We start from the raw sequence: 27853 nt of genomic DNA on the forward strand, positions 1-27853 counted from the left end.
TGACAGTTGTACTGATCACAGCTGGTCAGCAGGTGTCAGCCTCACCACTTTGATACAGAGAACGACACAAAGCTTGAAGCTGAAAGATGCAGGGAGCTGCTGTGTTAAGAGCATGACGCTGGATCTAATTTACCACAGGTAGGATTATCTTCAGACAAGATGACCACTTATAAAGGATGTATACTAAACTGTATATGGATTACTGTGTTCATGGCCAATACATTACGCAACATGGGAAGGACCTAAATGCAATGTGACAGAATGGTGGGTTGAACAGAGATGTATTCCAGCAGAACACACAATGGAAACAGTCAAGGCAGAAGGCCGGAATCTCGGGGTCAGGGACAAAATAAGATGGTGTGTACCAGATAGAGACAAGCCGGGGAAGCCTAAACAGGCCGGGTCGGCAACGGGAGAGCAGTCCAGGAGTGAAGCTTGGGCTTATACAGAATGGACTAAGTGCAATAGAGTGGGCAGGTGAGTGTGATTGAGCTGATGAGGTGTGACCAACAGGTGTACAGAATGTATGCTGATGAGATGAGTGTGACAAACAGGTGCAACTAATAAACTGATTAAATTGTGACAGTATAGATCAGTTATAAGAGAACAGCTTTATCCACCAACAGAAGTGAGACACCACTTTAATTTACAAATGTATATGCTGGCTTGAGTGTTACACATACATTTAAAACTTTTTTTTTAATCTGTAGCATCAACAAGGGTAGTCACCAATTACTCTCCAGAAGATAAACAGCCAGCGTGTTTTTTTTCACAACCCAAATGTTTCTTTTTGAGCTACAATCAATCACTAAATGACGTATTAACACTTAAGCCACTAACTGCTGATAAGATATTTTTTAAGAAAATGGTGAGAAAATGTAGATTCATGATTCCAAACTAAACGATTTGATTTCCATACAGGAGCTGAACTAACGACCATGTCCTCTGGAAAGTTGTCATAATCACGACGCCCCACGGTACACGAGTCTGCATTTTGACTTAAGTGGATCAATTACCTTAATTTCCCAGCAGGCAATCTCAATACATTTTATAACAATTAACGCGAGGTGGTGTTTATGATCCCTGTACTCTGATACCACAGGAGGCGGTAACACCGGGGCCGCGCTGTGCCTGAATAGGCCGACTGTTTTCCTTCAGAGTTTCATAAGTGCGGCAGCGCCACAGCACACTGCTCATTCGGGTTTGCACGGATGAGTCAACTTGCTCTTCTTCAACTAAAATCCGCTCAACACTCAGCCCTGCATCTGGCGGAACTATCGGCTGAACATGGCGCGGACTTTGGAGCTGTTTGCGAGCTGTTTGTTGTTCCTTCTCTCATCCGGGGCGGAAGGGCGAAGCAGAGAGAGAGTTTACTATGTGGGGATCATTGAGGACTATTGGGATTACGCACCAAGTGGAAAAAATCTGCTTAACGGGCAAGACGTCGAAAATGATGAGTGAGTTGTTAATACAGTCAAGTTATTTAGAGAGTGCAGGTTACAGATTGTGAGTGTACTTAAATACCATCGCAGATCATTCCTATCAGACAAACACACTGGGTGTTGAGTTCATCGACTGTGATTTATATTATACTTTTAAAAAGAAACAAATAACCCAAAATGAAAGGCCAGAATGTGACGGTCTCATGGACCTCAGAAGTGTAGTGTTGTGTGCTCTGCTGTTAGTCAGGCAGATGCACAAGAAAGATGACGTGACTAATAAAGAATGAGAATGGAGGCTTCAGTTGCAAAGTTTACCACTGGCCAAAATAAGTCAGGAAATGCAAAAATCTGCCTCATGGGGAGTAAATTGCATCACAGTACCAGTGCTGCTATTTTACAGATGTAAAGGTTTTAATAATGAACAGACAGATGTATTAAAAACTAAATGAAACTAGAAAGTGTTACTTGCACCATAAGGATGGAATTTCCTGATTTTTATAAACTCAGCCAGCCAATTTACCCAAGAGTCAGTAACAATATTGAATACACACACAAGTGCAGCAGAATCATTGGTTGTATTCAAACCAAGCTATTTTAGCTTCTATTGATCAATATTTTTTCTTTATCTTTTCAAGATATTATATACTATTATCTACTTGTTCCTCCTATTTGACTTATTAATCCAGGTAGATAATTTCTACTCAAGATACTTCATCCTTTTGGTGGCTCTCATACGCAGCCTGACATTACAAAATCAGCCATGATGTCATGTGTTTTACTATAACCTTGATGCAGTTGCATTGCATTTCAATAACAAAGGTGCATACAATTCAACAGAGAGATGATTGTCTTAAATCCCATCAATACTGAAAAGCGCATTTGTACAATCATTAAAAATAGGTCTGTATCGCACATTAGCATCTAAATTGTTCTTCTCCTATATAAGAAGATTGACAAAATGACCCATTTGTGAATAATGTAAACGCTATTCTTATCATCTTCCTGTTGCTTTGGTTATAGGCTGGATATACAGAAGCAAAACTGTTTGCTACAGCTCCAGTAACCCGTTATTAGCCCACAGAAACGTGCAATCACTATAATGACGAGTCTAATTGTTGGAGTGCTGCAAGCAGATGCAATTTGTTCTGCTGCATTACAGCTACATTGAAAGGATTCATCACCTTCATGTACATTTCATAATGACATTGAATCTGCTATCGGCAATCGTGTTAAGTCATCTCAAGATAAATCACTGCCTTTAGTGAGACCGTAGAAAGCTCTTAAATGGTGTCACACTTTTTTTTTTTTTTGCCATATTGGCACTTTGCTCCTTTTTGAAAAGTTATTCTACATTTTGTATTGATCACATGCAGTTGGCAGCTGCAATGTTGTCATGTCATTTGAACATGTGCATGTTGTGCTTCTCTCACTTGGATTTAAAGACTGAAAATGTGTATTATTTATTGATCCTTCTTTATTGCCCCAAAAATGAACATTACACTATAAGGAGATACAACTGCATGTCAATGTGTAATCAAAAGCCTGATCTTGACCTGAATAAATGGACAACAAATCAGAATAAGTGTCTGTCGCTTTCTCTTCTGCCTCTTACTCTTCCTTCTGTATAATCCACTTCTCTGTCTCCACTTCTGTCTCAGGCATGCATCTATATTTCTGAAAAGAGGATCCAACCGTATTGGCAGTGTTTATAAGAAGGCCATGTTCATACAGTATACCGATGCCACGTACAGCCGCCGGGCTCCCCGACCGGCCTGGCTGGGCTTCCTTGGGCCGATACTGCGAGCTGAGGTTGATGAAGTTATTGTTGTCCACCTGAAGAACTTTGCAACCAGGAGCTACTCTATGCATCCTCACGGCGTTTTCTATGAGAAGAATTCAGAGGGTATGGTGTTACATAATACCAACCCTGCATGTAGAGATACACTGTATTCACACACAGAAAGCCGTGTAGAATCAATTACTCCATTATGATACAACTCAGATGCAAAGGAACAACTGTTCATACAAACTGATACCAAGCAGTTTCTGTAATAAGACAACTTCTAATATTTCATATTGAATAATATACTGAATGGATTTCGTCCTAAAGTGAACAGCAGTTCACTTTAGGACGCAATCACAGAATCACAATCACAGAATTAAGAATGAAGTCCGGCTGTTGTGTTCCTAATTAACTCAACAAGTGCTGAGAGGCGCCTGTGAGATAACAATGACGCAGCAGTTTTTATAAACTGGGTGACTAATATGGTCTTTTTTTCTACATATGGCTAGTATTCTGAACTTTGCATCTCTTTATTGTGCAACAGGCCCCCATCCCCCGCTCATCGGGGGAGATGCATTATGCTTCTAAAATTCCAGAGAAAGGGAACAAACTAACATTTTCTTTGCACTCTTAACATTGAGGCATGTACTGCTTTACTAAGCAATTTACACCAATCTGTCATTGAGTCATAAAGAACATTTCTGTTCAGTGACAGCTGCTATTTGAAAATGACAAATCGGGTGAGAAGGAAGCGAGACGAAGGGATAGATTGAGGAGAACAGGGAAGTGATATCAAGACACAAAACTGCTAAAACATTTTTAACCAATGTGCATTAAACCACGTTATGTGACGTGTGCAGATTGGAACAGAGGTCAGTGTACCCGTGACATCTATTACCAAGACTGAGGTCATTAATGTGTTCATATATCACTTATATACGTAGAGGCTGAAAGTTTCAGCGATAAGACCATAGAGGAAATTAATATGACCTGTACTTGGGAAACCTCCATTGCTTATCAAACCTATTTGCAGTTGAATCATTTAATTCATGCTTATTATATTATGTTGTACATCATTCATGCACTCCATTTTGTGTTCAAACAGTGAATTCAAAGAAATGTGCTTGTGAGACTACGAGAGTGTTGCTTTCTACTGACAAAGTGAAAACATTCAGGCTCAACTGCTCTCTAAACTTCAGAGGAAACAGAGTGGGCTCAGCATGAACATCTTCTATTTGTCTACCAGGGGCGCTGTATCCAGATGGGACATCAAACAAGCTAAAGGAAGATGACTCTGTTCCTCCCGGGGGCAGCTACACTTACCGCTGGGAGGTCAGACCAGAATTTGCCCCCACAGATGACGATGCCAACTGCCTGACATGGGTCTACCACTCTCACTTGGATGCCCCCAAAGAAATCGCCTCTGGACTTATCGGAGCTCTGCTCACCTGCAAGAAAGGTATGAAAATATGCGACTATAAAATCGTACTATTTTACATCAGACGAAGAGTTTCAAAAGATGTGTCTGTATATTGTTTGATTTATATATACCAATTGTAATTTATTTTTATGTTCCTTAATTATAGCTAGATTCACCAAAAGCCTCTTTATATCCATTCTTAGGAAGTCAATTACACCAACGCTCCCTAGTCTTAAGCCCTTAATGACTACAATGAAACAATGCCAACAAAAGAAAGCTTCATAAGAATACAAATGCAATGGGAAACCAGTGGGGGAATTCCCCCACACTCAGAACCTATTCTACATCCAATGAATGCTGAGATGGGCTGTACGGTGGTGTAGTGGCTACCAGTGTCACCTCACAGCGAGATCCCTGACCCCAGATGCTCCTTTTGTGTGGAGTTTGCATGTTCTCCCTGTGGCAGCATGGGTTCTCTCCGGCTTCCACCCACATTCCAAAGACTAGCAGCTTAGGTTAAGTGTAGAGTCTAAATTGCCTGTAGGTTTGAGTTTAATTGGTTGTCTGTCTCTATGTGTGCCATGCAATAAACCTGTAATAAACCTGAACACTGCCTTTGCCCTATGTCAGCTGGGATTGGCTCTAGCAGCGCTAAATAGGATAAGTGGTTTGGATAAAAAAATGGAATGATGAGATGGTCGAAAAAAAATATTTTATGTTCCTATAGCTATGCTTGAGTGGATAAATACTCAACGTATTCATCCTGCGCCTTACTCTGTCTCATCTTTCTCTATGAGTGCAGGTATCTTAAAGGAGGCAAAACTGGAGTCTATTGTAGAGTCTGCTCGAAATGATGTGGACCAGGATGTCTTCCTGATGTTCAACGTAGTGGACGAAAACCTGAGTTGGTACCTAGAGGACAACATTCAAAACTGCTCTGATCCAGCTGGAGTGGACCGGGAAGACCCAGACTTTGAGGAGTCAAACCTGATGCACGGTGAGAGAGATCTTTTTTAGATTTCATTCATCTGAAAACGCACACTTAAAGTTGGTTGACAACACAAATATTATTTTTTGTACTGTTTTTCACAAAATCTTAAAATGCCTATCTGAGTTTTCTTCCTGTCCCAATTCTCCTGTGTCCAATTGCATTTTTTTAATTGACTATGTTGTGAGTTACTCATTACAAATTGCTTTCACAAAGTGCATTAAAGAGGGTTTGTTCTCTTTGTCCTTTCTTCTAACCTCTGTCTGTGTTTTCTCTGTGTGACAGCTATTAATGGCTTTATGTTTGGTAACCTTCCTGGAATCACATTATGCCAGCACCGTGCAGTGGCCTGGCATTTGTTTGGCATGGGAAACGAGGTGGACATTCATTCGGCCTTTTTCCATGGGAATACACTGCTGGACCGTGGCCATCGCACTGACGTCCTTAGCCTGTTCCCTGCCACGTTTGCGACTGCTGAGATGGTCCCGAAAGCAGCAGGAAAGTGGTTGCTGACCTGCCAGGTTAATGACCACTTGCAGGGTAGGGCACCTGATCTTTGACCTCTGTGTGACCTTTGCTCAAATTGTGCAGAATTGATGACGTGAGGAATGCATTTTTTTGTGTGGCACACCTTTATACTTTTGTCAAAGGGATGTCACGAGTCTTCCTTCAGCAGAGCTTGTATTTCTATAGTAAACACGTCAGGACCTTTACTTTAAGGCTGTCTAAAGTCCAGTGAAATAAGAACTGAGTGAGCATACTTGTTTAACAATATAAATAATGTTTACACTCGCGTAATTTCTTCCTTCTTACTAGGCATACAGTAATAGCCCATTTGTATCTCTGGGACTTTAAAGACACATGCACAAATATGTATACTATACAAATCCCACCTGGTTGGTTTACAGTTGCTGTGTCCTGTCAGTGTCTGGTGTGCTCAAGGAAACACTGGGAAGTAATGTGATAACTGAAAAAGAATTGTTTTTATAGGCTAATAAATCAGACTCTTTAGACTTATCAAGTTTCGGACAATAACATTTCCTGAGGCTCTCAAGGCCCAGTTTCCACACAAGCTTTAACTTTGTGCACTGGAAATATGCTCCATGTAATGTTCATGTGTGTGTCTCTTTTTATCTATTCCAGCTGGGATGCAGGCGTTTTATGAAGTGAAGGCATGTAACAGTGAAGCCGGCTCTACAATGATGGGTGGCGTTGTGAGAAACTACTACCTGGCAGCAAAGAAAGTCCAGTGGAGCTATGGTCCCTCAGGAAGGGATCTGATTAATAATGTGTCCCTCACTGAAGCCGACAGGTGGGCAGACACCTTATCAAATTAGCAGTGTCATCCTGCTGCATCCAACCTAATCAATGGTAACAGCTATGTAATGCAAAACCCTACTGACGTTTGGGCCAAACACACAGTGAGCTTCTCTTAACTATTTAGCTTATCAGGTCAGGGATTTTGTCCATTTGGCTCATTTAGCTCATACATTTAGCCCAATACATTATTTGTACTGCAAATAGTTGTCGCCAAACATGTACAGTTTTATAGTGTTGTGTTTCAATAGTACTTTAAATCCTTAAGTTTGAATTTTCATAATAAACCGAAAATATGTCTTACTTTTGTTTAAGGATGCGGGTACAGTATATGACACAACTGGACTAAATCTCTGTAGTAGATCGTTAAAATATCATTTTAATGTCGCCAGGCTCTTAACACAGAATAATTTCTGTGTTTTTTTAGCCAGGCTAATATCTACCAGTCATTTTTTGCATCTAGAAAGTACAACCTCAGTAGTTTTGGAGAAGGAAGTACAGGAGCTTACTGACTAGGTAATCACTATTTCATTAAGGGATGAATCTCTGAAGAAAGTTGCCTGTCTGTGCATTTAGCCTCTGCTCATGGTTGATTATATATAAACAAGTTGCTCCTGTGGGGAGGCAGTTTGTGGCATCTAAAGTAAACAGTGTAGATTGTGATGCAGTGACTCAGTTGTTATTGTGTATCTGTTATGATTCCTGACCTGATACATTGTGGCCCTGACTGGTCAGTTTTTTGTTGTGTTCACTTTTTCTGTAAAAGGAAATTGGAGATTGCTGTTTCATCCAGGCCGCATATTCATTGCATATCAGTTGTTCTCTGTTCCTTTCACTTACAGTACCTTGTGCTTCATATCTTTCCTCCCACACACCCCCCACCACTTCTCTCACAGTGCATCTGAGGTTTTCTTTGGAAGAGATAAGGGGAGGCTCGGAGGCGACTACATGAAAGTGATCTACGTCGAGTACACAGACAATACCTTCACTGTCACAAAGCCCACAACCCCTTATTCTCAACACTTAGGGATTTTGGGTAAGGCCTTCCTTTTTAGCAAAGTTCCAGATTATTTGATACTTCCTCTTTTGTATCTTTCTGAAAAACTTGTCTTGTCTTACTCCTAAATACTCTTGTCTGCTTCCAATGGTTTTCTGTTTGTCCAGGTCCAGTCCTGAGGGCCGAGGAAGGAGACACTCTCAGAGTGACATTCCTGAATGAAGCTGACAGAAACTATAGCATACAGCCTCATGGCGTGCACTATGATAAACACTTCCAAGGAATCAGCTATGAGGACGGTGAGGAAGCAACCAGCTGCATTGCCATCATTTTTATAAAGTCGGGTGGTAATAAGGGAAGAGGATTCATGAAACTGTATTCTTTAAGCAGGAGCCGTAGGTGATTGTTAACATTTCAGGTTGACAAAAGCATTTGTTCTTTCTGTGCTTCTAATGTTATGGCTAGACTAGGAAATTAATTTCATTTGAATGAAGATCAAAAACTCAAATGATGATTGGCCGTTGTACTTACTGTATGAACTTATAATGAAAGGTTTATTACGAAGGCATGAGAATATCTGCAGTTTGTATTTCTGAAAGAAACTTATATTAAAAATAGAAAAACAGTTCCCCGGCTCAATTTACAGGCATAGAGTTTTACAGCAAAAAAAACTATTCCAAACAAACGGTTGGTTCTTTGTGTGCCTTGCTGTAGGCGTTGACAAGCCAGGCTCCCACATCGGTCCAGGGGAGAACTTCACCTACACCTGGCAAGTGCTCGAAGGGCCGTCGTCATCTGATTCTCCCTGCATCCCCTACCTGTACTACTCCGCAACTGATCCCGCCTCTGACACCAACTCTGGATTAGTGGGACCGCTGCTTGTGTGCAAGAAGGGAACGCTGGAGCAGAACGGAACCCAGGTGCTGCTTTACTGTCCACTCACACACACTTTGTCTCACAAGGAAATGCAGGGGATAATCTTTTTCGCACAGCGATTCTCGAAAATCTTTTAAAATTTAATCACAAAAATGACTTAAGATTTTATCAAATTGAAATTATATCCCAGCAAATTTAACCATCGCAGATAAAATAAGATGACAACAAAGTACATTGTGCTAAAGACAATATAGTTGATTGTAACAACAAAACCGTTCACATCTTTGAAAGGCAGGCATCGCATTTATATTTAAAACCATTGTTGTTCATGCTGTTGACAGCAACTGCAATGAAACCCTGCCATGTATGTCCTCACTGTTACTGTGTGCGCCTTGTTTTACAGAAGGGTCTGGATAAAGAGTTCTTTCTCCTGTTTTCTGTCATGGATGAAAACATGAGCTGGTATTTGTATGAGAATATTGAGAAGTTTGGCAGCATCAAGCCAGATCCAGAAAACGAAGACTTTGTGGAAAGCAATTTGATGCATGGTAATCAATGTGTTTGGCAAAGTGTATAATTTTACCTCTCTGCGTGTATTTGATTTAAATATTGTTTGATTGACACTGATCATAACTCCATACCGTAAATACAATATTTGTAGTGCTAATCTTCCCTTTGACACCAGCTGTAAACGGACGCATGTATGGGAACCTTCATGGACTGGAGATGTGTGCCGGGGACAAAGTTAGTTGGTACACTTTTGGGCTGGGTACAGAGGTGGACATCCATGGTGTCTATTTCGAGGGTAACACCTTCAAGAAGCAGGGCGCGACACGTGACACTGTCAGCCTGTTCCCTCACACCACTGCGACTGCCTTCATGCAGCCAAGCACGCCTGGTTAGTTATCATGCACACGCACACGCACACGCACACACACTGTCTATAACTGCCAAAACCACATCCCTTTCTTCACACAGTTTTGTTTGACAGGCAGATTTGTTCTTTATAAACATGCTTAGATAACCTATAACCTTGTATGACGTACACTACCAACTGGAGACATCAATAACTACTATGTAATTGGGAAATTTTAAAACTATCTGCAGTATTTTTTATATTTGAGGGCTTCATTAATAGATCAAATAACATAATTAAAATACAGTTTATAGTATGAGGTGACGTGGTTTGAGGATTATGCCACAACCTCAAATACAAACACAAATTGTACATGTGCACTAAGATGGGTATCTCTACAATACAAAAAAGACAAGTATGGAATATGAATACAAATGAAACGGGAAACTAAACTGAAATTAATTTAATTTAAATTTAATAAATTTGGCTCTGAATATTAATTTGTGTCTGATATGTTTCACCCTCGAAAAAGTATAAAACACAGAAATGGTGTGATAATATGCAGTCTAGATGTTAAATCTTCCTTAACTTGCAGATTTTTGTAACAAATTGCAAAGCAAGAAATGGGCTCTGGCTTTAAAATGGTAACTACAACCCTGTACACCAGTACAGTGTGTTCAGGAAACCACAGCAAATACTGAGTGGGATTGTGTGTTTCAGTTTCAAATGTCTGCACCTAAGCCATAAACATATTCACTCATGTGTTCGAATGCTTAACCTCCTTTTATCTCCCGTTCAGGCCTGCATGAGGTAAGTTGCAGAGTAACAGACCACTATTCAGCTGGCATGAGGCAGCAGTACCGAGTGAACCTCTGCCCGCATCACAAATTGAAGCTCACACACTCCGGAGGGCCGACCAAGATTGTGCAGTATTTTATTAGTGCTGAAGAAATAGAGTGGGACTTCTCACCCGAAAGAAACTGGGAGCTGGAGAAACACCACACCACACGGGAGAACAGGTGTGTAAGATAATTGTAGGGTGATGTATTTCTGTGTTGGAGCCTGTGATTAGTGGCGAAACTTATTACTGTTTGTTAATGGAAGCAAATTGGTACATGTCTCCCAGTGCAGGCAATATATTTGTGTCGAAAGGGGAAAACAGAATTGGCTCGCGCTATAAGAAGGTGGTATATAGAGAATACACTGATGACACCTTCAGAGTTCAGAAGGAACGAAAGGCTAACCAACAGCACTTGGGAATTATGGGTAAGCTTAGTGTTCTGTATGACGTGAAGATTTTTGTATTTTTATGTGTTTTGTTGTTGATGCTGTGATACATGATGTACCCATGTAGTCTTCCTTCATGACTATTGTATTTGTCTCTCCACTTGTTTGTATAGTTCGGCACAATCGTAAATGAGCGTTCTCCCTGTCAATTTGTTTTTCCCAAGTTTAACATGAAAGAAATAGTTTATAATGAAGTGTGTTCCTCCTCTGTAGGCCCAATAATCAAAGCAGAGACCGGAGAGCAGATTGTGATCACATTCAAGAACAAAGCGAGCCGTCCATACTCTATTAGCGCACATGGAGTGAAGGCCAGTGGAGCTCACGTTCCTGTCCAGCCTGGTGAGAATCATATTTGAGAAAAATATTTAAAATGCATGCTTTTTTTCACACAAAAGGTTGCATGTTCTCTTGCCTCTAGGCCACATACTCGAGCTGACGTGGGATGTTCCTCAAAGTTCTGGTCCAGGGGCCTCTGATCCTAACTGCATCTCATATGCATACTACTCCAATGTTGACTTCATTAGGGTAAAGATGCCCTGTGACCGTCATACAGAAGCACATACATCACAATGTGGCTGTGAAAATGATTAATTGAATGAGCATGTTTAGGTTGGAGTGTGGATGTATATAACGGAGTTCATTTGTGATGGTTCAGGATCTGTTCAGTGGTCTTCTGGGGCCTCTGGTGATATGCAGGCCTGGGACTCTGCAGCGTGGTGAGGGGCCCGACAGACAGAGGGTTGACGTGGAGAAGGAATTCGCTCTGCTCTTTATGGTGCATGATGAAAACCAGTCCTGGTACTTGGACGACAACATCAGAACATATCTTGGTGTCGACCCAGATACCTTCAGTCTAGATGAAGACTTTACAGAGAGTAACATGATGCACGGTGAGAAGAGAGAAGGCGGTAGGCATAGAGATAAAAAACAAGTTTCTTTATTCATTAGAGAAATGAATAGATCCTCGTGAGAAAAGGAAAACAAGAAAATCCAATCCAAGAAAAGGATTGAGATGGAATTGAACATAAATGGAAAATAGAATAGTATGGAGAATACAGTGTAGAAATGACAGTAAAACCATTCATATGTTTATATTTGATCTTTATTGTCCACAAGGGGATGTATGGAACTTACACACACTTAATCATAAGATATGTAAAGTATAATAAGATAAATACAACATTTAATTAAAAAGCAAATGATTAAACGCAAGTTCACATAATCCAATGGACATCCTAGAATCTAACATTTAAATATCGCAACATATGGCTCCTCCTCAGCTCACAGAAACGGATTTATCAAATCAAACTTCAACTAAATGAATTGCAACACATTTTCAAATTTTCTATGAGTTGTATGAATGTTATCAGAGGCCGTCTGATGTGTCTGCATGCCTCTGTCTGATCCTCTGTGATGAGTGTGTTGTAATCTCTGTGTGGGAACGTGTCTATTGAAGGGATCAATGGTCGACTTTATGGTAACCTCCATGGCCTGGTGATGACCAGGGGCCAGAAAGTTAACTGGTATCTACTGGGCATGGGCAACGAAGTGGACATGCACACCGTTCACTTCCACGCTGAGACTTTTACCTACAAGGTAACCCCGAAAGGCAAATTCTATACGTACTGTGTATACAAATATTAAAGATCTTTCAAATCTCCCAGATCTTCCATACTGTATTCACAGTGTAGAAATGATGATATCGAGTGTTAATGTCTGAAACGTGCGGTAAGGTGCTACATCTGAAATGTGCCTTGAGTGGAAGCTTTTTTTGAATGCTTTGCGTTTTTAGGAAGCAGAATACGCAGAGATCGTTTCCAATATTTTGTTTGTTTAATATTGTTTTAGTTGTATGATTTTGTTTTACTTGTTTTCAGTGCAGTCAGTAGTTTATATTTGGGAGCAATTTGACTGTATTCCAAACGAATCAGAAACTGTTTAGGAATTATTTATGACTTAGTTTAGTTTAGCTTTCTAATGGTGTTTGATTTCAATTCAAACCAGATTTCCTTTTTTAGTTTAGTTTAACATTTAGTTTCATATTCATTCTCATTATGATCTACCCAATATCTTTCTTATCGCCAGTATTTTGATTCATTTGTATGGAAAGAAAAGCAAGGAGCGTGGGCAGAGGGGGTTGGTGAGATCTTGGATGGGGAGGTGAAGGTGTGTGTGCTGCCTAGTCATTTGTAGGTGCCTTCGTCATTTCTAGTGTGGATTTCAATTTGTGCATCTTTATTTGTCTCTGCTCTCCTGTGTTGTGTTGTATGTGCCGTGTGCGTTAGACGGACTATGTGCACCGCGCAGACGTCTTTGATCTCTTCCCCGGGATTTTCCAGACTGTGGAGATGATTGCTGGGAACCCGGGGACTTGGTTGCTCCACTGTCACGTCACTGATCACATCCAGGCTGGCATGGAGACCACTTTCTCTATCGTTGGTGCGTATGCATGTGATACGTGCTTCTGTCTTGTGCATGGGTGTTAACATAACGTCCGTATGTGCATTAATCTGAACATCCATTGAAAAGGGTTTGTCTGACAACTCACTTTTCTTTCTTTTTCAATTCCAGAAAAGGCCTCCTCACGTGGTAAGATCTGTAGGTTTTTAAAAAAAACTTTTTATCAACACTTCAAATTGTCAAAGTAGCACATTATATCAGCCCTCACTACTCTCCGTCATTGGTTAGATGCCTTTGAAACTTGAGTAGTCCATCACACTTGCATTAGTTTTAGTCAATGTTAAATTACTATTGCTTTGTAATTCAATTTCTATTGATATTTTTATTGGTTTGTTCACGGCCGTAGCAAACCATCCTTTTCTATAATCTCGTTCGGTCAAAGTGGGACACCAGTTATTGGACTTTCTTTTTTTTCTGCTGTGATGTCATGGATGTGGAATGTTTTGTTAAATGTTATCAATGTTTGCTTACTTAGTATTGAGTATTGACATTGTTGAAAGATGTTTAATGCAGCAGATACGTTCTTGACGAGATGAATTTTGAAGAATTAAATTAATTAATTTTATTACTGCTTCCACGCCAGTACATGTTAAAGATCATGTATACATCACTAAATGAGGAATGCACAGACACACTGGTTATCTTTTTGCTGTGCATTTACATGTGATACGATTTCTTGGCTGACAAGGGTTTCATAATTTACTTCTTCCTCCCCTCCTACCTCTGACTTCCTCTTCCACTTTGCGTCTTTCCTGTTGCAGCGCCAGGAACTGAAAGCTCCATGAAGACACTTCTGCTCTCGCTGGCACTTGGTCTCATGGCTGTAGGCGGCGGCCTGTACTGATGAAGGGACTCTGACAACTGTGGACATTAATGCACTGACAACAAATCCAGGGACAAAATCACTGTCTGTGTTATTAATGGGCCTCATGAATGTAAATATCAAGCAATGATCAAACCAGCCCAAATATATTGATGGCTTTACAATCACGTATAAAGTTGAAAAATATATCTCTTCAGACTACAAAAAAGGCATTTTATATTTATGAGTTGTTTCTATGTTGCACTATGTTCAATATTGTTAGTTTTTGCAAAGTGTTGCTGTACCAACATTTTATTCCACTTATGAATGTGCAATAAAGAAATGTATACAACCCTATTTTGATATTTGGCATTATGCTTTTACGGGTTAACACCACCGACAACCACAAGGTGGCGTTAACTCATTTTCTTATTGTGTGTTTGTGAGAGTGTGTGGCAACTCTTTTGTAGCTTTTATGGCCAAGTATCCCCATTGAGACTAACAATATACAGAATTTTAAATTTGAGTATGTTGCAGTTTATGTTGGTAGTTAATCGGACAACTCAACCTTGTCTTGACAATCCGTGGCACGCTAAACAATGTTAGGGATCAGATCAATGAATCCTGTTGATAAAGTGCAGGAATAAACACTGCACTGGTTGAATGCTATGGGTGTGTTTTGTAAAGAATGACAATCAGGGTAAAATCGTCAGCTTATCGCTCAGTGAGATCAGTTGATGAGTTTTGGGTGATACTCCAACACTGATTGATTAACCCACGTGATTGATGAAATGCCCCATCAACCTGAAAGGGTTCAGGCTATCTCAAAAATAATTTGAATGCCAAACCTTTAATCTAACCATTGATCAATATAATTGTCCAAATTACCATATCAGTGTTTATTCCGTTAGCGGGACTGTTGGTCACTCAGTGACTGCTTTGCATATTGATTAGGTAGATCACATGTAGTGCACTGCGAGTGGACAACCTAGACAACATGTTTTGACTGATATATATACCTCCCCTTTGAAATATACCGGATGTTAACTAACTTATAGGCAGTCAACATGATTCTCAAAAGTCCAAGAGTAGCATATGTGACGTCAATTCCTGGACTGCGGACTAATGTCTCAGGTTGGGGCGCAATCGAACAATGAAAATAAACTTTTGAAAACTAAAATTCTGAGAGTTCTTGTTGCATAATGTACCACAGTCAGCACCCACATTGTTGGTCATGCAAACTGTCCTCACGTGAGGCGTTGAGAAACGACTGCAGTACGTTTAAATAATAATAATAATAATGCGGTATCACATTAAAGAACCCAGAAATGATACTAATTAAATCATTCATGCCCAATGCCAATGTGTTAAACTGGTCAACTGTGTGTGTGTGTGTGGGGGGGGGGGGGGGGGGGGGGAAGAGGACCTGCAACTTCAGCAGATCACATCTTGGTAAACAGCGCACACGTAAACACTTTATTTACGCAATTGAAACAAACACGGGTGTCCTTGCTCCAGTCTTTCACTCTATCAATATCGTTATTTTCCCAGCCAACTATTGATAGACACCACGCACCTTTATCTACAGAAGTCCATTCTGTTTTTCTACCAGACTTTTGTTTGATTCATTTGTTTCTACTCACCAAGAGCACTTTCATATTGCACAATGACTTTGATCAAATCAAGCTATAATAATATGTTTTATTAATACAGACTTTTTTTCAGAGAATTTGAAAAATATTGTCAGTCGGCCTCCCTCTAGACCCCTATTCAATACCCAATTTTTATAGATCAAACAACGTTGTCGAGCGCTGGTTGGCCGAGAGGTGCAGACATCAGGCAGTCAATGGTCAGGAGGAGGCGCCACGTGAAGAGCCTGTCTGTATAAATGTAGCGTCTCACAAATGGTCATTGTTTGGAGCTGATGGTTTCACTCGGGAGAGGTAGGGACTTGTGTAATTAGTCTGCACATGTTGTATACCTGTAATTTACTTTTTTTTTTATTGAAGAGCATTGTAGAAACATGTTATTTAGTTAAATGAGACAGTATATACAGCAAGAGGCTATCAGGCATGGTTATGATATGTTGTCTAGCTTTTTTAATTCCCATGTGATCTGCAGTCAATTTGATCGTACTGGTGGAGCAGATTGTGTGTGGGTGAGATGTACAGTAGAGAGAGAGAGAGAGAGAGAGAGAGAGAGAGAGAGAGAGAGAGAGAGAGAGAGAGAGAGAGAGAGGAGAGAGAGAGAGAGAGAGAGAGAGAGAGAGAGAGAGAGAGAGAGAGAGAGAGAGAGAGGGAGAGAGAGAGAGAGAGAGAGAGAGAGAGAGAGAGAGAGAGAGAGAGAGAGAGAGAGAGAGAGGGAGAGAGAGAGATTGGCTGTGAGAGCTGATTAGTTTATGGTTTGTCTGGCAGCTCCTTTCTGTTTTGGATGCACCAAAGTAATTGCAGGGTTGCGGTTGGATGGGCCTGAGACATTTTAGTTTTTGTGCAGTGAGCGAGAGGGGCCATAGGGTCAGAGAGCTGGGAGAAAGCCCCATTTTTCTCTGAGAGTCCAGTTTAGACCAGTTTGCCTTTTTGAACAAACAGCAGAATCTCTGTGATGCCACCACGGATGCTAAAGTTGTTAGGGCCCATGATGTGATGTAAGCTCTTTGTCCCTGCTGCAGCACAGTGATGCTATGATCTTTGTACTAGCAGGAGAGTTAATCATTCGCCATTCGTTGTTAGCAACTTCTATTACTCTGTGTCTAATAAGAAGGGAGACTTTCAATTAATCCAAAAAAAGTTGTGTTCTTCAGATGTAACAGTTTTATTTCCTCAGTTATCTTCAGTTAGGTTCAAAGTTGAGTGCTTTTTTATCTTGTGATCTTCTAAAAACTGAACCTCTCTGTCCTTCAGTAACTGCAGTGATAGGCTAAAAAACCTCCCCCTCCTCTTGTGCCTTTCCCTTTACAGATAAGTGATCAGTGATCCTTCATCCTGAGCGTCATTCGGGGAGGCTCTGTCTGCACTTTTCCTTCCTCTTTCATGATCTTTCTCTATCTACACTCTACACTTCTCTCCTCTGCTTCTTCGCCCCTCTCTCCCTAATTTATATCCCTCAACCATGCCTCCGACACTGGCCACGGCGTTCGCCAGGCGCTGGTGGATGGCAGTGACTTCAATCATTGAGAATCTGCTCTTCTCCGCCGTGCTGCTGGGATGGGGATCACTCCTCATCATGCTCAAGTCCGAAGGCTTCTACTCTTACCTTTGCAACGAAGAAGGTGAGTCACAACTGTTGAATTTACGTCACAATATGTGTCTGTCATTTGATCCATTATACTTCCCAGAACTTTGCCTTACTTTGTCCTGATAGTATATTTTGCTCTTTAGGAAAAGTGAATAGTCTTGAACATCTGTCTTCATGTTAAAATAAGGATTGGTGATGAGGGGTGCCTCGACAGTCAGAGTCATTGTGAATTCCGGCAAAGGGAGCACGTTTTTATTCAATAGATGTAACTTAACACTGCCGCCTTTTTTGCCTCCTCTATTCTCTGAGAAGAATAGGTGTTTTGGGACTCAGGAGATTAAACCTGACCAGTTAAATTAAAGAGGGAGCAGGGGTTTGTCGAGTTGACAGAATGATCCAAAGTTAAATAGTATAAGGCTCTAGTGTCTCATAAAGACTCTACTTACCCCTTTGAGAGCTTTAACTTTCAGCGGCTCCAACTAAATTGAAGTCCCGGCAGCAGACTGATTGAGAGATGGATCTGATAAACCAGTGACGGACTAGATCATCTGTCCTATTGCCCTCGGCCCTCCGTCTACTCTTTTTCTCCTCATCCCTCACTTTGAGCAAAGTCAGGGAGGTGCTTTGTGTTTTTAAGTACAAAGGTGGAATTGATGCACACAATGGCCCCAGTCAGGTCTTATAGACAAGAGTAAGCAAAAGGGAACTGAAAGAGGAATCAGGACACACTTTTCCTTTGGACCTCTGGTGACACTGTGTCATGCCCATGTCCAAACACTAAACTATGAGTTGCATTCAGTTTTCCCCTCTCACTAGTGAGATTACACAATGATCCTGGCTGGTGATTATAAAATGAGGTATTTCCAACTCTTACAGTCTTCCTATTAATCTGTAATTGTAAGTGATTCTTTTTTTATTTGGTATTTAAGCTTATTCTGCATCCTTGTAGTAGTCTAACATTTGACCACAGACCTTACAATTACTCAAGGATAATTCCAGTCATGTCAGCTGTGAGGCTGAGAAGCAGACTCACCGCTAATGAGCATCCGCGCCTGAGGGGTTACTTCCTGGAGAGCTTATCTCTCTCTGATGATGTAAGAGGGAGACAACCGCAGCACCAGCTCAGCTCTTTTCGGGCATGTGACATGTGATAGAAGGATAGATTTTATGACGTTGAAAGTCCACTGATAAAGGAAAGGAAGGGAGGAGAAGACTGATAGAAAAGTGATGAATAGTATAAATTAAACAACTGGTGGGGTTGACAGTTAAAACAAGATGGTGGCTAAAAAAAAAAGATGATGATGAAGCAGCGTAGATTAGGCTTTTGTGCACATGCAGCAGGCATATTTGAGATGGTGAAAGCTGTATGTTATGTGGGTGCGTCAGTGGTCATGAGTCACCACCGAAGAGAAACAAAGGTCATCACAGTCTGTTCGTTTGGTAGCATGCTGCCCAATCCGGTCTTTTTTCAGCCAAAAATAACAAGTATGTGCACGCGCAGACTAATACTCGTATGATCTGCTTTCCTGAAGTAGCCTTTGACACTTTGTTTCAATAATAATCATACTTATCTTTTTTATAGCCCTTTTTCTATATACTCAAAGACATTATGAAGCATGTCATGGTGTACTTGCCTCCTGTGATGACAAAGATGGAGGTGTGAATGGGGGCAGAAACCAGAAAGGACTGTAATCCAATAACGATCAGCCCAATAAATACCCAAACTGACGCTTCCATTTCTTCCTCACATGGACCTTTCCTGGACTTTTGTACCTTTATCTTAATGCAGGTTATGATGATAATGTGAAGTTTATTGCCAGGTGCCAGCTTAGCACATTTGATCCCTGCATGCTTTCTAACTTGCTAATCAAATCTTTCTGTGGGTCTACCGGTTGGTTTCCAATACTTGTTTTGCTTCTGCCCCTTATATGATGATACACATAGGTTTCTAGTTATAACAAGCACATGTTCAGTGCACGTGTAGCCACAATGTGTAAGTGTATTGGGACCCTGTGAATAAGGAGAACAGGCACCTTCAGATTTACTCTGTGTGACAAGAAGAGACACAGGTTCCCATACATTAAACCATCTACAAGAGCACCCAGCTGAACTCAATTTAACACAGTCATGTGTATTTTTGCGCCAGTCAACATTCGCGGATGATATTTTTGTGTACCAGTAACACTAAATTAGACTTTCACACAACTTATCGTTTACCTTCTGTCGTCATGATCTCCAGGGTTCAACAGTTCCAGCTACAATCTGTCCCTACCCCTAGCAACGCCCACACCCGATGAATATGCTGACTACTATGAAAGTGAGGGTGGCATGGTCGGCCTGGGTGATGGAGTGGAGATGAGGCCCCTGGTCCCTATGGATGGGCCCCTGACGATGAACGGCTGGCTGATTTGTAAAGAACAGGATGAGATGCTGAACCTGGCGTTCACAGTGGGCTCCTTCTTGCTCTCGGCCATCACACTGCCACTGGGGATCGTCATGGATAAATATGGACCTCGCAAGCTACGACTGCTGGGCAGGTAAGCAAAGGAGACAAGAATCCAGCTGTGATGCTACTTCCTTTCATGTCTGTGAACATTTCCGTTGTTTTGAGAATATGTCAACTCTTAAGAAACAAAATGGAATTGTCAATATAGGCTTGAACCTAAATGGTCATTTTCATGTATTTCCAGCACATGTTTTGGATTGTCCTGTCTACTGATTGCTTATGGATCCTACAATCCAAATGGTGAGTTGGCCTGAAGCATTCTCATGTCTTAATCTTTTGTTTTTTTGTTTACTGTAGTTGTTGCCAGAGTCAGTTGTAAGCTAACCTCTGTGTCTTTTGCAGAACTCTCTGTCCTTATCTTCATTGCCCTGACATTTAATGGCTTTGGGGGCATGTGCATGACCTTCACCTCTCTCACAGTAAGTGTGTTCCCAGTTACATGTTCTTCTCCTGCTGCAGAGCCTCTGCACCCACTGCATCGTGCTTGTCTAGATATATATTTTCTATCATAGGTCTTTGTGTGGCTGTTAGTGCTCTGTTATAATAGTTTGCTGGCTCCTTGCCCGCTCACACTCTCCTCCCCTCTTGTCTGGCATTCTGTTTTTCTGGCTTCTTACACTGCACTCTGTGTTCCTAGCAGGAGGGGGCGGAGAGGGTTTATTGGGAGACAGGGAGTTACTCGATGGTTCATTATCACTTTCTGCTGCATCTATTATTTTGCTTCAGCAAGAACATCATAGCAACTGCTGGGTGTTGGAGCTGCTCATCGCTCTGTCTTTCTTTTATTTCACAAACACATGGGCACACTATAATGTGGGAATCTACTATGAAAAAGGTGGTTCGAACCCCAGCTCTGCTAGTCCATGTTAATGTGTCCTTGAGCAAGACACTTAACCCCTAATTGCTCCCCGTTGCTGTGTCTACGTTGTATCGAGCAAAAATGTAAGCCGTTTGATAAAAGCGTTAGCTAAATGTAATGTAATGTACACACACAACAAGACACTCATCATGTAAAAAGTAGCAGTGCAGTATCCCTCAATTGAATAATGAAGCTGCAGGGGAGAACTACTTTCCAGCTCTAACTTGCAGTTTCAGATGCTATAAAAGTAAAAGAAGGATTAAAAATCAGAAATATAATCATATAAGATATCAACACTCTGTTATTATATTGGTTTGCTATCTTCCTATGCTTTGCCTTTAGAGTTTCTTATTTTGTGTTCACAGGGAATTTAAAGAGTATTAAGTTCCTATAACATTGTCAGAATCAACATTGATACAGCAGGACCCGAGATATCATTCTTTTTAATTTAATAATCTTATTTAAACTTGGAGCCTTCTTTGCCCACAATGCCAACTTGACCCCTCAACAGTTGAGTTGAGAGCAGTTAATGTAGAACCAAAAATGCACGAGGACAAAACAGCTCTTTAGGAACCCACCCTTTACCATTCATTTGCATTCTTTCCCTGCTGTTCCTTCTCTCACTGTTCCATCCCCTTGTCATCAGTACAGTCTTACGGGACTCACACAGGAGTCCTGGGCCGTACCATGGTGATGCTGTTCACTAGAAAGGGGCTCTATTCCAGGAAATCCCCCCAATAAATGTCCCTTTTCTATGCTACCACAGGCTTTTATGGTGAAGTACATCTTCCATGTGGTTGCATCTACCTGAATATATCATTGGTTGTTGCCACAGACCTGAATGTCAGTGATGTAGTTAAACCATAGTGTAGGCTTTGTTTGCTCTTTTGTATTTGAGGCCCCCATCCGTATTAAACCACATCTTACATTACACTGAAACCACCTTTGGCTCCATCTCCCCCACAACCTGATATACAATACTTGAAACACTCAATGTTGGGTTAATCATTAGCCTATGTGCTGCTCCTTGACTCTTTGATCATGACTGCATCATACTGCAATCAGTCTCAGCTGACAGGTGTTAATAATCAGCTGCTCGCAGCGGTTGTCAGGTCACCTTTTCCTTTCACATTTGTCCAGCAGCCGCTAATGTCTGTTATGTTTAAACCCCTATTAGAGCAGTTTTACCCCAATTTATCTTTGAGAGACTGCAATGAAATATTGGGTGTTTTAATATGCATACTTAATACCCAATTTAGTACACACACAAACATATACTGCTTGGCCACCCACTGTCTCTCGTGTTTCTAATTCCAGCTCTCCTTTCTCTGTCCTCAAATGGGAGTAAAGCATGTAAAAGACAGAGGAAATGTCCCCTCACCTCTGTCACCATGTTGCGTTGATGTTGTGTGGGTGGACGTTTGTTATGTGATGCTGTTTTATATTGCTGTTACTCGTGTTTTATGTCACTCGGTTGTGTTTCACTTCCTCTGATGTCTGCATGCTAATTGGTTCCCACTGTCCACTTTGACCTTAGTGTCAAAAGGCCCCATCCTCATAGTGTCCCCAATTTGTCCTCGCGCATCTGAGATCCCCATGATCTTGGCAGAGGATGGTTTAACTTTCATACTTATATACACAATGTAATGTCTCTCATTTTGCGTATAGCTTATACAATGACATTGCGAGTATTAAAAGGACAGGCTGTGATGAAATCTCTTTTCCTGTCTCTTTTTCTTTCCCTTTAGCTACCTAACATGTTTGGAGACCTCCGTTCCACCTTCATCGCTCTGATGATTGGCTCCTATGCCTCCTCCGCTGTCACCTTCCCTGGTGTCAAGGTAACAAACACTGAATCAGCTTGCACACATCTACACATCTGTACTTACACTTATAATCATCCGTTTTTCACCTCTCCCCATATGAATCTTTTTTTTCGTCCTAGAATTGTTTGCCAAATTCTTGTATTTTGCATGAACTGCTTTACCTCTTGAATGCAATGTGCAGCCACATTTAGCTTCTACTCTTAGCCAACATTTTTTTGTGTTTATTGGTTATGGTCTGATGTGCACAGGTGATCTACGACCTCGGCGTAACTTTCATTACTATCCTGGTGGTGTGGGCTGCATGTTCTGGATTGGTCTTCTTGAACTGCTTCTTGAACTGGCCAATGGAGCCTTTCCCAGGACCCGAAGACATGGACTACAGGTTATTACCACAGATATATGTATATGTACATGTATATATGTCTGCACATCTATAAACCAAAGGACATTCTCGTAAACTATGTGGTCCAAAGTATATGGAGTACTCAACACCATTGACTTTAGTTATGTAACGTGCAAAATATGTATTGTAGGCTGATGCTGCAGGTTAAGGTCTAACTGCTGACAATCACACTTGTCAACTGTACTCATCCCTGTGGAAAATGATTATTAATTTGAATCACACTTTTGACTTGCTTATTCAGTGAAACACTTTCACACAGGGCATATGCATGTTACCTGTATGTCACCATTTTCTATTCATGATAATTACTTTGTATTTATTTTGACACATGTATACTTGTCCATGAGGTTCTCCCTTGTTACATACCTCTGTCCTCCCTTACACATTTTCTTTGACGCACATTCTCTTTTATTCTCTTCATCTCCTTCTCCTCCTCTGCTTTCTCAGCGTGAAGATCAAGTTCAGCTGGCTGGGCTTCGACCATAAAATCACAGGGAAGCAGTTCTATAACCAAGTCACCACAGTGGGACGTCGTCTAAGTGTGGGCGACAACCTGAAGCAGAAGGAGCTGACCACTAAGGATGGAAACAAGCTGTGCCTCTCTACAATGGACCTGGAAATGAATAGCAATACAAATGAAGAGTGTAAGGAGTCAAACCCTATCTTTGACCTCTTCTTTTTGCTCCTCTCGCCCAAATGCATATTGTTTACCTCTGTTTCATTCCTGTTTCTCCCCTGCAGCCCAGTCATTCTTAAAAACCATCATCAGCCCAATCTTCCTGCTCAGCCTGGTGACCATGTCCGTCACTCAGCTCCGTCTCTTGTTCTACATGGGGGCCATGAACAGCGTTCTGGAGTCACTCAGTGATGGAGACCTCAACAAAGGTCAGTGGCTCGGCATTTTGTTTTAAGTGCCTTTCCGTCTGTGTTCAGAGACAAATATGAACGCTGATTGTTTTATTTGTCTTTCATTGAATCAAGTTGTTACTAGTGTGCTTCATGACTTTTAAAGCAGCTGAACTTACAAGGGTTTTAATTGTATTTTCAGTGGAAAGAATGGAAGTTGGTAAGAATAAAAGCTTGCATCAGTAGGTCGCTCAAACATTAGATTATTAACTACAATTAGAATTTAACTTTGAGTCCTAAATCCACTAACACTACTCCCTGGCTTTTTCATAGCTTGTGCTGTTATTTCATTTGACCTTTGTTTGACCTTGCCCGTTTGCCATGTTAATAACAGAGTCCTTCAGCTGTCATTCAGCTTTCACCTGAAACTGCCAGGTACCATTCGTTGTACTCATTAACTAGTTTTGTTCCTGTACAGTCTGTGCCATCATAATCATTAACCAGGTATAAAAAGGTCCTACCCCTCAATATATGTCAGTTTTAACCTTTCCTCTAATAACTTCCCCTTTCTTATTTGTTCTCAATTTTCTAATGCTCATTGAACTCTCTTTTTTTGCTTAAATCTGACCCTTCTCTCAGTGGGTTTGTACTCCTCCATCTTTGGCATACTGCAGCTGCTTTGCCTGATGACCACTCCTGTGATTGGTCAGATCATGGACTGGAAGCTAAAGGACTGTGACGATGGAGAGGAGGAAAAGAAGCCCAGCAGCAAGTGAGTCAACTTGTGCCTTAGACTGCCTCAAATCCTTTCCATTTATAGCTTCGGACATTGTGGCAATGCAATGTCTATTTAAGGAAAACAACCAAGAAATAACCTCCATTGTGAAATAAAGTTGCAATACCAGTGCCTGTTTAATCTGACCTCTCTTTCTTGATGGTTTTCACAAGGAGGGAGAAAAAGATTAAGCGCAGAGACAAAAAAACCCAGAAGGTGACCAATGCCTTGCGAGCATTCCTCCTCACAAACATCCTTTTAGTGGGATTTGGGATCACTTGCCTGGTGCCCAACCTCCCTGTGCAGGTGAGTGGTCCTCTTCAGCTGTCAGAGATTCAAACAGGCCTTCACAGTGCTTCAGCTAGACAACATGCTAGCTGTCATTTAACAACCATATTATTTCATTTGTGGTGTTTTATTCAATTGAATCCTTAATTGTTTTACAGTGATTGCTAAATACCGTTAATGTATTATTACAACAGGACACGGGGGAACAAGCAAGCCTGACTCCAACGACCAGGAGACAGCTATTGTAGCGTAGCATGCTTAGCAAGATTAAATAAATAAGCCATAATGAGTTAAGTGGTGAGTTTTAGAGGGCTGGTGATTTACGTTTGGACATAGCCATGCTAGTTGTTTTCCCTGTTTTTTGTCTTTATGCTAATCTAAGCTAACCGACTGCTGGCTGTAGCTTCATATTTATTGGATAGAAGACATGAAAGTGGCATTTATCTTCTCATCAATCCTGCAAATTTCCCCACTAATATTCTTTTAAGACCTGTATGAACTGACTGACAATAATGGCCTAAATGATTATGAGTATTGAACTCTTCTACTTTCATCTTTTCCACAGATTGTGTCATTTGTCTTACATACGGTGGTGAGAGGATTCCTTCACTCAGCAGTTGGGGGCCTCTATGCTGCTGTGTAAGTCTCGATGTGCTTCTGAACTCACATCACCCACAAATACACATTATCATCATCCTCATCATCATTATCATCATCATCACCACCTTTGTCTCCTGTAGGTGGATGCAGCTTCCAGCTGAGAAACTAAATGCTCTGCTTCTGTCTCTGCAGGTATCCCTCCTCACAGTTTGGAAGTCTAACAGGCATGCAGTCTCTGGTCAGTGCTGTGTTTGCTCTACTGCAGCAACCCCTGTTTCTGGCTATGATGGGACCCTTGGAGGGAGACCCATTCTGGGTATGAATGCACACACACATGCACACACTCTAAACTCTCACGAATCAAACCATCGAACGTGGCTAATTCTGATGTTATCCCTCAGGTCAATATTGGACTCCTTGGTCTCAGCATGCTGGGCTTCTTGCTGCCTCTCTACTTGATCTGCTACAGACGGACGCTGGACAAACAGCATCAGCAAAAGAAGGACAATGCTAACATCTACATGAAAATCAATGGCTCTGACATCCCTGAGGCCTACGTCTAGAGAAAAATCAATGCAGAGAAATGGAGCAACTATTTAGAATAAGACATTTAAACCTACTGTGTAATTGTTATAGGTCCCGAGTGCACACACATGCAAACAGACTGTCGTGTCATTTTTCCAAACTCTGAAACGAGATAAACTGATGCTGCGGTTGTCACAGTTGGACAGTTGATAAGGAAGAAAGTGAAACGCGGAGGGAAAAAGAAAAAACAAGAGGAAAGACTGTGAAAGGAAAGAGGCATGAGCCCTCTGTATCTCCCCCAAATCCTGTGACTTTTCTTTTTATTCCCTCCTCTCAGCGCAAATCCGTTCCACATGTGACTATTTGAATATTCCCCAAATGAACAGAAAAGAAGAGTTTGTTTAGCTCATGAACATCCTCCCTGCGACAGCATCAAGACTACTAAACGTCACCCTCAAAATTACCTCACCATTATTAGTTATTTTCTTGTATGTTAACGTTATATCATCAGCTGGATTTTGATAGATGGCGGAAGGTAAGTGTGGACTACATGGCATTAATGAGCGACAGGAAGTAGAGAAGAACCTTATTGTTGACGTTTTAAAGAGACTCATCATGATTGATTACAAGGCTGGATTGTTTTCTTTTTTTTTTTTTTTTACCAGTTCTAACATCTTATTATAGTCTAAAACGGCTGTAGCCTAGAATATACTGTATATGGATGAATGTCAGCGTTTTTAAGGCTGCATTTTTAAAGATGGGCGTCAATCTAATGTTTTGCTAAAAGAAAAATGTTCATGTACGTTAAGAAGTATTTATTTTATTTCTTGCTTTCTTTTTTTATATGTTAAGTTTACTAGAATTGCATTGTGAATATATGTTTATGTAAAAGAAAAGATTTGCATATCAGTAAATATAGTTTCCCATCATGGTTTCCATGCAGTGTATCCATAAACTCATCATCGTCATGATTCACCAATACTGTTCAGCACTTTACACCCTATTAACCTCTTTACAGTAAACACTTCTCTCCTGATGCCTCTTGAGAAATAGGACCACTTTCATTTTTGGGCTCCTCCTACCTTCTTACGTTTATTTATTTTATTTTACGTTCACTTTTCATTCCGTATTTAAATCATGCTGTGCTGTAATATGTCTGATCATACTTGTTCACTTTTTCTTCTACAGCTGAAGATAATGAGATATTGTATTGTGCAAGCGTTCCTTTTTGAAAATTTATGCATTTTTGGGAGTTAATAAAGATGAGTTGATCTCTTTAAATTTTGTTCATATTTTCTTTTACTGCTCACCAGGCTAAATTAAATTACTTTATTTATTTGTGTAATCTTTACTTGCGGTCGCAGACATGTAACACTCACTTACTGAGTGCAATGACATATATTAGATCTCAACCCAGGTATTGATTCCTTTTTTTCATCTGTTAAGGATGCATGATTTTTTTTTTCTGTTTCTGAAAGGGAGAAAAAAAAACAATGGAACAAATATGCAGCTGATTGAGTATTTAGGTTGTTGTGAAACCAACCAACAGAGGTCAGTATTGGCAGCCTGTTTTTGAACGCTATGATGAAGAAAGTGGAAGGTGTCTGCCTTATTATAAGCTTAATTGCAACAGAATTACAATCACTTTCTGCAGATTTCTTTCCATAAAGAAACAACAGGACTTAAGACACACTGACAAAGAACAGACACTGGAGCCACAAACATTCTAGCCGAACCTACAAAGATGTCAACACATTTTTCAT

The 27853-nt window shown here is 40.8% G+C and overlaps 2 protein-coding genes across 3 annotated transcripts; both read left to right on the plus strand.

Annotated features, from left to right (window-relative positions):
* Positions 1-1177: 1177 nt before the first annotated feature.
* Positions 1178-14511, plus strand: hephl1b (hephaestin-like 1b). Of its 2 annotated transcripts, XM_068600699.1 has the most exons (20): positions 1178-1457; positions 3101-3345; positions 4472-4684; positions 5448-5642; positions 5919-6173; positions 6777-6945; positions 7847-7986; positions 8115-8246; positions 8662-8867; positions 9227-9371; positions 9509-9721; positions 10479-10698; positions 10806-10945; positions 11180-11305; positions 11385-11491; positions 11622-11856; positions 12423-12562; positions 13252-13405; positions 13538-13555; positions 14188-14511. In XM_068600699.1, exons 1-20 carry the CDS (start codon positions 1288-1290, stop codon positions 14268-14270), a joined length of 3306 nt encoding a protein of 1101 aa, XP_068456800.1. In that variant the 5' UTR covers positions 1178-1287; the 3' UTR covers positions 14271-14511. The 2 variants fall into 2 exon arrangements, with proteins under 2 accessions (XP_068456800.1, XP_068456801.1); XM_068600700.1 differs by lacking the exon at positions 3101-3345 and having other exon boundaries at positions 1328-1457.
* A 2825-nt stretch (positions 14512-17336) lies between these two features.
* Positions 17337-26846, plus strand: slc43a2b (solute carrier family 43 member 2b). The gene is given in 14 exon segments (XM_068600538.1): positions 17337-17496; positions 17683-17716; positions 19853-19999; positions 20153-20208; positions 20311-20387; positions 22576-22668; positions 22902-23035; positions 23504-23694; positions 23789-23953; positions 24542-24686; positions 24851-24983; positions 25531-25604; positions 25758-25881; positions 25967-26846. Coding segments are annotated over 14 exon segments (1695 nt in total). The 3' UTR covers positions 26129-26846.
* The last annotated feature ends 1007 nt before the right edge of the window (positions 26847-27853 follow it).

This window comes from Clinocottus analis, unplaced genomic scaffold, assembly GCF_023055335.1.
Source record: "Clinocottus analis isolate CAN_PGR_092001 unplaced genomic scaffold, fCliAna1.0.p SCAF_5, whole genome shotgun sequence".
Taxonomy (NCBI): domain Eukaryota; kingdom Metazoa; phylum Chordata; class Actinopteri; order Perciformes; family Cottidae; genus Clinocottus; species Clinocottus analis.

Bases quoted from the DNA above. Each gene is read 5' to 3' on its own strand.
- hephl1b (XM_068600699.1), top strand. From the start codon at position 1,288: ATGGCGCGGACTTTGGAGCTGTTTGCGAGCTGTTTGTTGTTCCTTCTC. The intron at 4,685-5,447 runs GTATGAAAATAT...CTATGAGTGCAG, and splicing joins TCTGCTCACCTGCAAGAAAG to GTATCTTAAAGGAGGCAAAA. The intron at 6,946-7,846 runs GTGGGCAGACAC...CTTCTCTCACAG, and splicing joins TCCCTCACTGAAGCCGACAG to TGCATCTGAGGTTTTCTTTG.